Source organism: Pinus tabuliformis, chromosome 6, assembly GCF_031772625.1.
Source record: "Pinus tabuliformis cultivar Carrire ecotype Pingquan chromosome 6, CPIR1, whole genome shotgun sequence".
Classification (NCBI taxonomy): domain Eukaryota; kingdom Viridiplantae; phylum Streptophyta; class Pinopsida; order Pinales; family Pinaceae; genus Pinus; species Pinus tabuliformis.
In genome coordinates this window covers 708749349-708763121 of record NC_142292.1, presented here as the reverse complement: position 1 = coordinate 708763121, position 13773 = coordinate 708749349, and the positions used below count along the sequence as shown (strand labels likewise).

Here is a 13773-nt window from a genome sequence, read left to right as displayed (position 1 = left end):
AAACAACTCTCCCAACAAGGAATCACATTCATGTAATGTTTCTAAACATTAGTAACTTGGTTAAAGGTCAAAATTACAAGGGAACTTCTAAGGGAACTAATTATTTGGTTGATATGGGTAAAAGAAAGAGGTAAAAACTCAAATAAGCCTTTACAATTTGTTATCTAAACTTGTTATTCTTATTTGGACCACTTTTGTGACACTTTCTTTGATCCAAAGATCTAAATGAAGAATTAACAACAACTAATCAAATCAAATAAATAGTATAAGACTGCCTTCTCAAGATCAAGTAACAATATTTTCGTATACCTCTATCTATTTGGAAATCAACAATATTCCATTACCTTTAATTCCTAGATAGGTGTATGATCTAAATTTCAATATGATTACAACCCGATAGAATAAGGGTAGGCTTATCTATGATCAAAATCTCATATGTTATTTTCTTTAAAACTAAAACTCAAAAAGTTGTTTGAAGTCTTCCTTCTTTGGCTTGCACATAACATTGATTAAAAATACAATTTCATTATAGTGAGAAGAATTTGGGGGACACAATTGATACTTATACCACATAAGCTAATTAGGATATGGTTAATGCTAAGGAAATTTGTTTATTGGAGTGGTTAAGTTTTGTTTTATAGGGTTATATATTCTAAGAGTAATCATCCACATTAATGTTTGTTGATATGGAATCATTGAGTTGTTTTCACGTAACATAGATTCGTATTTGAGTAATTAAGCTTAGTTATAAAAAAAGGGTATTGTTACATTGAAATATCTTATTAAGAACAATATTGTTAGAAATTGGGATGACATGAAGGAGATATGGAATCACAATTTATACAATATGTTTCTTCAAAACAACGTCTTCAACATCTTATTGAAGGTCCTCTCAATCCCAAGGAAATAATAGGCATGATGACTTAGATTATATTTGAGACTTTTATTATTGATCTTATGTGTTAAGCAATGGCATGATGACTCAAACCACATTTGAGACTTTTATGAGTAGAGTGATCACATTAAAAAAGGATCATCAAGGAATGCATTAGACTAATTTTATGTAAATTTCTAGTTTTTTTTTTTTTTTCTAGGTAAGTCTATACTATTATTCACAGTAAAAGAGTAAAATTACAACAAGCTGAGCATGGTGAACCAACTAGCCTGAGAGGAAGGCCGTTTGAGCCAGACATTGTCCAAAACTGAGAAATTGGATGAGATTTCCCACGCAGGGGATCCAGAAGAACAAAAACAACAAGCTAACACAACAGAAACTAGAAATTGATCTCGACACGGTAGCAGAGACAGAATTTGACACATTGAGCCAAAAAACCCTTTCAACTGGGCCGCAAAACCTGTTAAGCAACTGCAAAGCTTGATTACACATCTGGTAACTCCTCCACGATCCTGCACCAACCCCCTTCAACCAGGTCCTGAGCTTGGGCCGCTGCATCTTCTCGCGTGTCTGGAGGAGCAGGCGCCATTGGATTGACATTGACAGTGCTGGCCGGCAGTACCATCCCGCGCTGCAAATCTACAGTTGGCATCGGGGTATTGGGTTCGCCCTCTTCATGTTCATCCTCTGTGATTGGCATTGGAGCACTGGGACCGCCCTCTTCTTGGGCTTCCTCTAAAAAGAGGACAGAGACATGTGCAGTGATCCGAGGGCGATTAAGGGAGCAATTGAATGTAAAGATAGCAGAACCGAAGGAGGGCGAAGACGAAGAGCTTGGAGAGCTGGGTTCGAGGAATTGGCTGGGCCTCAGAGTGCTCCCACTTCCACTACGAGGTCGAGGATCCTGACTCGAGGCGATAGTCCCGGAGGACGGGCGTGAAGGGGCGCCCCGCCCTGAGCCTCTGCGGCTGAGCATCCTCTGGCGGGGCCTCGGCATGACAACAGCGTGAATGTAAACAACACGAACAACAGGGGAGATACCACGCGAATAGAGCACACAGGCTTGCGGTCGTGAGCCCACAACCACAACAGAGGGCTGTGGATAAGAGCCAGAGCCCAACCCCCACGAATCCCTTGCACCGGCAGAACCCGCAACCATCCAAAACAACATGAAAAATAGCAGCGTATAGCCATGGCTGAAGCTGGCTAATAAACAGTTTCCTCCACCTCGATACCCTCCCGCCATAACTATGGCATTCATGGGAGCCGAGGGCTGATAACAATCATCGCATGCGAAGAGGGACGGCATATTAATGCTGGCCTCAGACATTCCCTTACACGCAATGACACCCACCTGCGGGCGATCCTCCTCCCACATGGCTTTTAGTCCTATGTTCATGGCTGGCAGGTGGCGTCGCGGCTTCGCCCACCCCAGTCCCATCACACTGAATGCGTTTCTAATCACCCGAATCCGGGGATGTAAATTTCTAGTTATAGGATAGGTTTTTTCGGTTAAGTTTTCCAAAATTCATTTTTCAGTAGTTTCCCCCATGGGTTATATTTACATGCATATTTTGGAGCATGCATTTGAGATGGAGGAAAAATATATGAGCACTTTCATATTCTTCAATCATTGGGTTTCAAAATTTCTATTTTTAGAAACTTGGTCTTTTGTAATAGTAAATGATGGTATATTTGGATACCAATTGGGTGATAGGCTTATGGTTATTAAGTCAAGTATTATTTTGTACCCGGGTGTATTATATAGGACATATTTTACTGTAGAAAGTCTAGTTTCATCATCATAAATACATTCGATGGATTATTTTAAGCTCTTAATTATTTCGGAGGTTTCACTAATAGCCACTCTATAAAGAGCAAGGAAAAATAAAATTAGAAACAAAACTTGAAAAAGTGGGTTAACTATTGGTTGCACTGGAGGCGATTTGGGGGAGCAGAGTTGAGAAAAGCGATGGGAAACTAGGGTTAGGGTTTGGGAATAGGTAAACCCCAGGTGGACCTGCTCCCAGGAAGGTGTAGGGGATCCCGTACCCACCTACGGAATCACGCATCAATACACCGTCACGAAAAATAAGAGAAGAAGCCACTGAGATCAGAATAGACTATGAGGAATGACTGAAGCAAGCGGGGGGGGGGGGGGAGGAGAGATCCCCTCCTACAAGGAGATCACAGCAGGGGAATCAAGTCGAATCGGTGCAAATGGCAGGCCTGGGAATCGCGGCAAGGATGCGTTGGTGATGGGAGCAGTATGGCAAGCGAGGACAGGGAACAAATGTCTACCGAGGGTAACCAAAAATCCCAGGTTCGTAGTTCCTAATAATAAATTAGAGGAGTACAGAGGATATATGAAAGACCATGCACTTATCTGCAAGTTTGTAGGAACATGGCCGTCTGAGAAAGATTTGATGAAATGGATACAACAGAAGTGGAAACCCAAAGGGCATATAGATCTTAAATTAGGGGCAAAGGGGTTTTTCATGGTAATATTTGCAAATCTGGAGGATAAGGAGAGGATATTTGAAGAGGTTCCATACTTCTTCAATAACGCAGGACTATTCATGAGGCAATGGGAAGAGTGTTACAATCCGGAAAAAGAAAAAATGTTAGCAGCACTAGTTTGGGTCAAACTATTTGGGCTTCCGATTGAATTCTGGGATCCAGAGATTTTAGAAGGAATTGCGAACTCAATCAGGACCTTTGTGAATGTAGCAGAAACCACCAAGAGAGGCAGACATACATCATACGCTAGGATCTGTGTCTATATGAATATCACAGAACCACTGCCGGATCATATTGAAATAGAATATCATGATGAAGTTTGGCAACAGCCAGTCGATTATGAACACATTCTGTTCAGGTGCAGATGGTGCCATGAGTATGGCCATTTGTTTAAACAGTGCCCGATGAATGAAGTCAACATTCCTATAAATCAGGGGGATGAAAAGAGAAGTACAGAGCAGGAGAGGAAGACGAGCAAAGGAAACAGGATAGGGTTTACAGAAGTATAGAGAAGAAGGAGACCCCAAAAAGGAAAAACCAAACTAAATCCTTCTTATTCAGAAGGGAATCAGAAAAGCCAGAACCAGTTCGAGGTCCTATGAGATTTAGAAATGGAAGTGGAAGGTGAAGAAGAGGAAGAAGAAAGAGGGGAAATCCAGAAAGAAAATAAAAAGGAAAATAAGGAACTGAACAATATAGAACTGGAAAAAGAGGGAGAGAAGGGAGATAGGGAGCAAGAATAGATCCAAATGGAAATAGATCCTCAACAGGAACAAGAAGGAGAGGAGGAATAGGTCATGAGAAAACTTCTACAGGAATGGAAGCATCTGGATGAACGGTTCATACCAGATGACTAGAAACAACTCTATAAAGACATGTTCCAAAGATACAAAGAAAAATGAGGGAGATAGATAGCAAAGCAACCAAAGCAACTTGGATCACAAGGAGATCAGAACACAGAAATAGGAATCACAGGGAAGGGTGGAAGGAAAAGAGGAAGGAGACCTATGAGTGAGACCATCCAAATGGTAGGAGATATGTTGGTGAATTCAGGAAAAGTTGTACCACTGTCGGAGGTTTTCCAACAACCCCTCAAACTATTGAAATGATTATTATAACCTGGAATATCAGAGGGCTGAACAGTAAGGGAAAACAAAGATATCTGAAAGAGAGGCTCAAAAGAGATAAACCAAATATAATTCTAATCCAAGAAACAAAATTATGAGAAAGCAAACTAAAAGAAGTGATGAGCAATTTCAAGCCGCATTATGAGGTCATTGGTCAAGATGCAACAGGTAGTGCAGGAGGAGTAGCAATCCTCTGGAACCTAGAGGAAGTTCAATTTGAAGACTAGACCAGCATACCACGCATCCTCTCAGGTAGATTCAGAATTCTAGGCTCTCAAGAATGGATCCTCCTATCTAATGTATATGGACCCCATATACAGAGTGAACACAGGGTTCTCCTTCAGAACCTGGTATTCATGCGATCCCTATATCTAGCTTCACCTTGGATAGTGGGAGGGGATTTCAATATGATAAAATCATTAAACGAAAAAAAGGGTGGGCTCAGAAGAACAGAGGCAGACATGGAAGCCTTCGGAGATTGGATAGTAGAACAAAGGCTTGTAGACATACAGACAACAAACAGAATCCATACATGGAATAACAGGAGGGGAGGCAGACACCAGATCGCCTCCAGACTAGATCGCTTCCTAATGTCAGAACAAATCATAAATTGGGATATTTTCATTGAAGCTGTGATTCTTCCTGGAATGGGATCGGATCATTGGCCGATTAAAGCAGAACTGGACATTAAAGCTAGCCCTAAGAGAAATCCCTTTAGGTTCGAAGCCTTCTGGCTCAGAGATAAAATTTTTATGAAGAAAGTAGAAGAATGGTGGAAACAAAGTAGTCAGAGAGGAAGAAACAGAATGCAGACATTCCAGATGAAACTAAAAGAACTAAAAGGAAACATCAAGAAATGGAATAAGGAGGAATTTGGACATATACTCAAAGATCAGCAGCTTCTAGACCAAAAGATGAAGCAAATACAACAAGAAATAATAAATACAGGTAGAAGCGAAGACTTGGCCAGAGAGGAAGGGATCCTGATAGGACAATTGGAAGAGAGAAGAAAACAAGAAGAAATCTTGTGGAGGCAAAAATCTAGGGTAGATTGGTTAAGAGAAGGGGAACGGAATACAAAGTTCTTCCACCAAGAAATGATCCAAAGAAGGCAAAGAAATAGAATTTTTTCTATTAAAGATGAAGCAGGGACAAGAGTTACACAACATGAGGAAATAGAACAAGTCTTGGTGAAGCATTTCAAGGACCTCCTCACGAAACCCAATGTAGTACGTGGAGAAGCTATTGAAAGAATCTGTAAAGAGATCCCGAGCAAGATAACTAGAGAACAAAACCTAGCCCTGATGAGGGCAGCTACCTTGGAAGAAGTAGAGGAGATAGTGAAAGGGATGAAAAATAATAAAGCCCCAGGCCCTGACGAATTCACGGCGGAATTCTATCAAGCAGGATGGGACTTCTTGGGCCAAGACATATTGGACATAGTGGAAGAATCAAGAAGGAACCAAAAGGTAAGTACAAGCCTAAACTCAACTCTCTTATCTCTAATTCCTAAAGAAACTAAGTCTGAAGTCCCCCAGGGCTTTAGACCTATTGCCCTCTGTAATGTGATATATAAGATAATAGCTACCTTAATGGCTAAAAGACTCAAGCCTATCTTATCTAGCATTATTTCTCCGGAACAAACAGGCTTCGTTGAAGGTCGAAAAATCCTGGATGGATTGGTGGTCTCCCAAGAAGTAGTGCACTCATTAAAAGTTAAAAAGGAAGCAGGTATGATGATTAAACTTGACCTCTCAAAAGCTTATGACCGTCTAAATTGGAAGTATCTGAAAGAAGTTTTAAGGGCTTTTGGCTTCTGTAATAAATGGATTGAATGGATTTCGACCATGATCTCTTCAACCAACTTCTCCATCCTTGTGAATGGAACCCCCTCCTAGCCTTTTAAAGCGTCTAGAGGACTCCGACAGGGGGATCCTTTGTCTCCTTTCCTGTTCATCATAGTTGTAGAAGGCCTAGGAAGATACATCAAAAAAGAAGTAAGAGAAAGAAAGCTCAAGGGAATCCAAATATGGGGTAACAACCTTCCCATTACTCACCAGCAATTTGTAGATGACATTATGTTGTTTTGTAATGTGTCCCTCAGAGAAGCCCGCAGAATCAAAGCAATTTTAGACCTTTTTATGACAGCTTCTGGCACACAAATTAACAACGACAAATCTTGCACTTATTTTTTTAACAGTGCTGGAAATATCAAAAAAAATTTAACAAGAACTCTGGGATTTCGTTCATGAGAACTCCCAACAAGATATCTCGGAACACCGTTAGCCCTGAACCCCCTGAGGATGTCAAATTGGCAACAAACCATTGAGAAAATTGCTAGAAAACTAGCTAATTGGTCTTTCAGAACTCTGAATTTTGCGGGCAGAACTGTTTTAGTTAAGGCAGTCCTTCAATCGATCCCAATATATCAACTATCGACAATGGCAGCCCCAAAAGGAGCGTGTGCAAAGATGATAGAGATCTTCAAAAAATTTATATGGGGAGGTCAGAAGGATCAAAGAAAATGGTCTTTAGTATCTTGGAAGGATTTGGTGAAAAGCAAGATGGAGGGAGGATTAGGCCTTAGAGATCCCTATATCCTGAATCATGCAATGGGTGCTAAGCTGTGGTGGCGCTGGTTGAATGGAGGAAACGACCTCTGGAAAAGAATATGGACAAAAAAATACAATATGCCTACAAAACTAGAGGAAATATTAAGAATAAGGGATACACCGAAAGGATCGTTAATATGGAATCTAGCCAGTCTAAACAAAGAAATAATAACTAGGCATGCTTTTTGGGAAATCAGGAATGGTAGCTCAACCAGGTTTTGGGAGGAGGCCTGGCAGAAAAGAGAAAGACTAAATGAACTACAAGCCCTAATGGATATAGGCCAAAAAGTAGCGGAGAAGGGAATGAATTTTGTAAGGGACTTCTGGAAGATGGAGAGCCAAGATGAAGTATGGAGAATCTGGAAGAATCCGGAAGAATGGATGGATCAAATTGTTGAAGAACAAAAAGAGTTATATCAAAACGAAATGCAGACAAGGAGAATACCTATAAGATCTGGACCAGACATTCTGAGATGGGGACACACAATAAAAGGAAACTTTTCAATTAAAGAAGCTTACCATATTTTAATTCCTAGAGAACCAGAGGATACGATAGTCACTTGGAAACAAATATGGAATAGCAATTGGTGGCTGAAAGTGGCACATTTCATATGGTTGGTTAGCAAAGGTTGTATCTTGACCTGGGATCAACTACAAAAGAGAGGTATACACGGCCCCCCTAGATGTATTCTCTGCAAACAAGAACAGGAAACGCAAGAACACCTCCTTAACTCATGTAAAGAAGCTCAGCAACAGTGGGAAGAGATCAGGAAGCTCTTTGGAAAAACCCATAGAGATCAATAGAGCATTAAAAACACTATTAAAATTTGGGGAGGTGGACAATTTACGAGCCCGGTGGTTAGACGAGCTTGGAGCCTAGCAGTAGGGATGAATATGTGGATGATTTGGAAAGAAAGAAACAGAAGAACTTTCCAAAACAAAGAGATGACAAAAGACCAAGTTTGGGGAAAAACCTTGAGTCATATTCGTGAGACAATACTTGCGGATACTTGGAACGGAGAAGACTGGGAAACGACGTCGGAAGAAGAGAAAATTTTAAAGAAGCTAAACCTACATCAAGGGATGGTGGCTCCACAGATGTGGAAAGAACCCAGGATAGGATATAACGGCACCATGCATTTCTCCCACCCCACGGCTGGATTCATAAAGTTAAACTTCGACGGAGCCTCTAAAGGGAATCTAGGCCCAACAGGGATTGGAAGTCTTTCTAGGGATGATCGAGGAAGAACAAAATGGATCTACTCAGACAATGGAGGCATTATGAGTAACAATGAGGCTGAATTGATGGCAGTGCATCAAGGATTAAAGATAGCAATCAGAAATGGATATAATAACCTGGAAGTGGAAGGGGATTCCCAAATGGTCATACAAGTACTCAAAAAACTTAACAATGGGACCTCATGGGACAAAGTTACGCAGAGCTGGAGAACGGCCAGTCTAATCCAAGAACTGAAAAGTATCCTTAGAAGATTTGAATATATGATAATTAAGCATGTTAGAAGAGAGGCTAACAGAGCAGCAGATTTTCTTGCGAACTAGGGTTGCCAGGAACAGGGAAGGAAAATGGATAATCTATGGACTATGCATTCAGAAGACTTAGAATTAGAACAACTAAGAACGATTCTCAATGAGGATAATCATGAAGACATGATCCAAAGGCAATAGGGACAGATGGCTCCCGATCGGGATGTGGAATAAGGTAGGTGAGGGTGGCAGGAGTGATTATGATCACGAAAGGACAACCAAACGTAACCATAGGTATGAAGCCGCCCTTCTAGCCAAGAAAATGAGTAGCAGGTCAGTGCAAGTCCCAAGAAATTGGAGTGGGGGAGGTGGAATGCAGGTGATTAGTAGAAGTGGCGGTGGTAATGGAAGAGTGAGAAGGTTGGTAAAGAGACATTATATGAAGGTGGCAGAGTGTAAAGGAAGGGGTAATCTAAGCGGGACGAAAGAGGAACAGAGCGCAGTGTAGCTGGGAGGAGCCATCAGGGAGGTTAGCAATTCTGGGAGAGGATAGAAAACAGGATGGCACGCCCGGGTCGCAGCAGAGGACGACCAAGGCAAGGGAACTAGGAAAGCCGGCCAACAGAAGCCCCAAGCAACCAGAGCAGAGGGAGAAGGTCTACCCTGACAACAGTTCAAGAAGCGGCAAGAGCATATCGGGAAGGCACGAGTGAAGACATCCGCCAAATTATCCAAGACATGGAAACCAGTGTGTTGGAGGAGTAGTCAGAATCCGCGACGGAAGAATGGGCTGAAATGATTTGAGACCCAGGGAATACGCGGGGAAGGCTGACTCTGTATAGGCAGTCTCTTCATATCTACTGGGTTCTTAAACGCCTCTTGGAAAAGGCACTGGAACAGGTAGCGAAGGAAATGGCGGAAATCACAAACGGTATGCCAAATTTGCTGAAAGAAATGAAAAACTTCCAGGTCATAATGATTAGACAAAACAACAAACTGGAAGAGATGTATCAGCTACTGTCCCAGATGGTTCGTACTAACCCAAGTCAGGAGGAACAAATGGATACTCCCATGGACATGGACCAGAATACAGGCACCAGAAAGGAATGATCCTCTTGAGTCTCTTATGCGGTTTTTGAACCTTTTATTTTCACAGTCTTATGCATGTTAGTAGCTTAATAGGTAGTTTCAGTTGTATAGTGCATATAGCCAGTATGGAAAGGCTCGTTAAATTTTGTTTTTGGAATGCTTATAACAAAATAAGGTGGCCAACAAACCTGGTTTCCCTTCGGGGCAGGTTGAGGCCACCAAAACGATGTATCTGGTCTCCTTGTTTATCATAAATAGAAAAGAAAGGCACTACCTACACTTACAAAAAAAAAGAAAAAGTGGGTTGACTATTATTTTGTTACTTCACAACCAACCACCATGATCGAGGATGAAAATACCCAATGGGGATTGATAGATTTCTAAGAATTCCGTATGAAAAGGGACATCCCAAATATGTCCCCTTTAGGCTAGGTATGGCTCAAGGACACCCCCAATCCATCCCCTACATTTCAGGAATGGAGGCAAGGGTTGAAGTTGTAACTAGGTTTGGTCTTCATAATTATGATCTTGTAAAGAGTAAAAAAGAATGTATTTGAGTAAAATGAAAAGGTTATTTTTATCATGTCCCATTTGGACATTTAAAAGAAAGAAAATTTATTTTTTAAGTATGATTTTATCTCTCCAAGTTGAGCAAGTCATCCCTCCAATATTTAAGTTGACTCAACCTTTAGAGGCACCTTTTCAGATAAGGAAACAACTATATATTGGAACCATTACTCCACCATTTGAAACCAATTCACATCTCTTCTATGGAAGAAAAAATTCAGATTTGTTTGAGGTGCTTATCTTATGTGGTATGTGAGTTATTTGAGGCACTTATCTTCTATTGCATGCAAGTTATTTGAGGCACTATCTTCTGTTGCGTACGAAGCTATCTGAGACACATAACTCTTGTGGACTAAGGTTGGGATATAAGCTAGTTTCGGCCCTACTGAAGAAAAAATGATGGCATCTTATGAACACACTTATGGACTATCTTGTGGAAGACTTCATGTGGACTATCATTGATATTTCGTAGAAGGTCGACTGACCACTTGAAGGATGAATATCTTGCTAACTTATGACATACTGCATGTGGACAATTGATTCTTGGTGGAGGGCTGACTTGGCACTTGGATAATTGGTCTACTGGTCAAGTTAGATGTGACTTGGATTTCGCTTGTTGATACAAATTCTATAAGGATAGGATTGTTGGGTTTCCCCTAATGAGTTTTTCCCTAGCCACTAACATAATTTGTAGTGTCTCTTTCCTTTTTGTGCACTGTACTTGCATAATTGAATGTATATTTGCTTAATGACCTAATTGAATGAAGTGAATGCTAAAAGAAAACATATATAATAGTCATATGTAATTATCATGATCATAAATTCAACATGGTATCACATCTTATGGTGTAAGAGAAACCCTAAGAGGAAACCATCTTTGTTTCAAGCAATTCCTTAGGGCTTGATTTATCAACAAGCACTAGAATCACATGTCAATGAAGTTGAATTAGCACTGGAAGTTTATCTCTCTTTTTTCTAGCCAAATCTAGGAAGAAACATCATTGTGTAACTCATGCCCTAACTAGGATTTATTCTAGTAACAAAAAGGAGAAAAAAATTGTCTTCTATATACAAGAAATAAGATGTGAAGGTCTTTGAGTTTGTAGACATCATAAAAATTGTAGAAAGAGTAAAATTTCTCAGAATTGATTGCAGGAAAGGAAAAAATATATAAGTAGGATGACGTCTAAGAAAACTTAACCTGAGTCTCAGACATAAGCTGAAATAAAACCAAATTTTATTGTAGATGGTCGAAAGGCCTCAAACCTATTGGTAGAGGGTTGAGTAACTTAAGACATGGTCTTAAACAAATGTCATTACTAATAAAAATGGCAGTTATTTTTGTGTAACTCTAGGTCACGTTTTGAGAAGCCTTGACATTAAAAGCTATGATGGAATGCATCTTGCATAGTAAGATCTAAGCTTCTATGCCTTAGGTCGAGGATTTTCAGGAAGATGAAAGCTTGAAAAATATCCCTTTCCAAAATCAAGCCATCATAATCATCTCTTGCATGAACTCTACCTTCAATCCTAAAATATTGGATGGATGGAAAGCTTGAAGTGTTCTTCTTAAGGATCTACCAGTGACGAGTTATGCAATACGTATATGAGAAAAACCATTTGTCTAAGGTTTGATGAAAGTCATGACAAATGCATTACTCATTATTTGTTGGACATGACAAAACTTACAATAAAAGAGAAAAGACTTCGTTCAAATTTTGAAAAAAAAAGTATTCTCAATAAATATGAAACCTCATGTGTCTACTGCTATGATGAAAGACAAACCCTTGAGTTGGAAAATGTCAAAATTTATGTTTAAGAATATCATTGCTAGAAATACAGAAGAAAATATAATGTGAATCTATCATGAGTACATGTTGAATTGAATTTTGATTTAGTGTTGCACTGCTATGGATATTTGAATGTTGAAAATGATCAAGTATACCCCTTGCATATTGAAGTAAAGGTAAAGTTCCCAAGGAAAAAACTATTTCTACTATATTGGTTTGTAGGAACCAAGGATAAAACATTGAATAAAGCATTCTCGATTATTGTTTCAAAACCCTAGCAAGCAAAAATGCTTAGATAAGAAAGCCATAGGGTTTATGTAAAAAACCCTAGGATTGTATGTTTCTGTTGAAAGAAGAAACCCTAACCATAGCAAGGAGGGAAAGACATCATGATGAGGATGAGGATGTTAAAGTGGTAATGGATGTAATTAAGAGGGAGCTAATTCTCTTCTCAAAATATAAGTATTTTATCTTTCTGGTTTGATTATTGTTATTATTGTTATTTTACTAGTAGATAGTCTCTTATTTATATTGTTTTCTTGGTGATAATTGTTCTTCCATGGCCTCCTAGTGAGGATTGCAGATACATAGTGAAAGTTGCAGATGGAAGAAGTGGAAGAATGAAGCAAAAGTGTGTGTCAAAAAGACTTTCCCGATATGTACTAGAAGAAGAACCAAGTTCAGAGGGAGCAAACAATTTAAGTTATATGACTTAGTTGTTTGTATCTAAGAGAAGTCAAGCATGCAACTGATAACAACATGGACGCTAGAAGGTTCTCCCAGAAAGAGGGAGAGGATCATGTCAAGAAGTTTTCCTCAAGTTGTAAAATTTGCCTCAGGTTTTTGAAAAGCATGAAAAGAAGCCTCATGATTGAAGAAGACTTTATACTTTGGGCTTAATTGAATGAATCAATAATGATTCTATATTATTTATCCGCGGTGAAAGCCGAAGGACTCATGTGCCAAAGGTAGCGGCTCTAGAGAGAGTATTGTCTCCAGAGGGAGCAATCAAAAAACTGTGTTATAACCTTGGAGAAAGTTGACCTTAGATTCCTGGATGATGGACTATAAGCATCTGCGATGATGAATCCTATGAAGCTACAAGGATTCCCACGTTCAATTTTAGATTATTTTCTCATTTTGGGCTTAGTTATAATTTCTTAAATGACTAAGTCACCCTGTATGGAAAATGTCAAGTATATTGTAGTTGGATTCACAAGTTGAGAAGTAGTATGGCTTCAGAGACTACTTGTTGGATTGTATGATGACAAACATGGTGATGAAATATGCACTATAGCTCGAGTATATCTCCATTGATTAGTTGATAGTTAATATTTTGTCAGAACCTCCTTCTAAAAGGAAGTTTGCGTACTTCTATGACAAGCTTGGGCTTGTGGAGAATTCCTCTCTGATTGAGAGGGACAAATGATTACATCCTGAATATGGTTTCTCCCTGTGTCATGTACTTTGTCTGGAATTTGGAATGTTATCCCTGTGTCAATTAAATTGATCAGAATTAGGGAGAATGGTTTGAAATATTGGATAACATCAGGGACTGACACTCTTCCTATGTCATGTACTTTGACCTAATTAGAGAGGTTATCCTTGTTTCAAGTACATATGCCTGATTAGGAAGAATGGTCTAGTGGAATGACATTATTCATGTGTCATTGTAGTGACTTGATTAG

The 13773-nt window shown here is 39.7% G+C and overlaps 2 protein-coding genes across 2 annotated transcripts in view; both read left to right on the top strand.

Annotated features, from left to right (window-relative positions):
• Positions 1-3027: 3027 nt before the first annotated feature.
• On the top strand, positions 3028-3924 carry LOC149260647 (uncharacterized). Its single transcript, XM_089460810.1, has one exon. The coding sequence runs from the start codon at positions 3028-3030 to the stop codon at positions 3922-3924; it is 897 nt and encodes a 298-aa protein (XP_089316936.1).
• Positions 3925-5003: 1079 nt separating this feature from the next.
• Positions 5004-13773, top strand: part of LOC149260646 (uncharacterized) — a 77645-nt gene continuing 68875 nt past the window's right edge. The window contains exon 1 of the mRNA XM_089460798.1: positions 5004-6011. Within this exon, the coding sequence (XP_089316924.1) occupies positions 5004-6011 (1008 nt within the window). The remainder of the gene's footprint in view (positions 6012-13773) is intronic.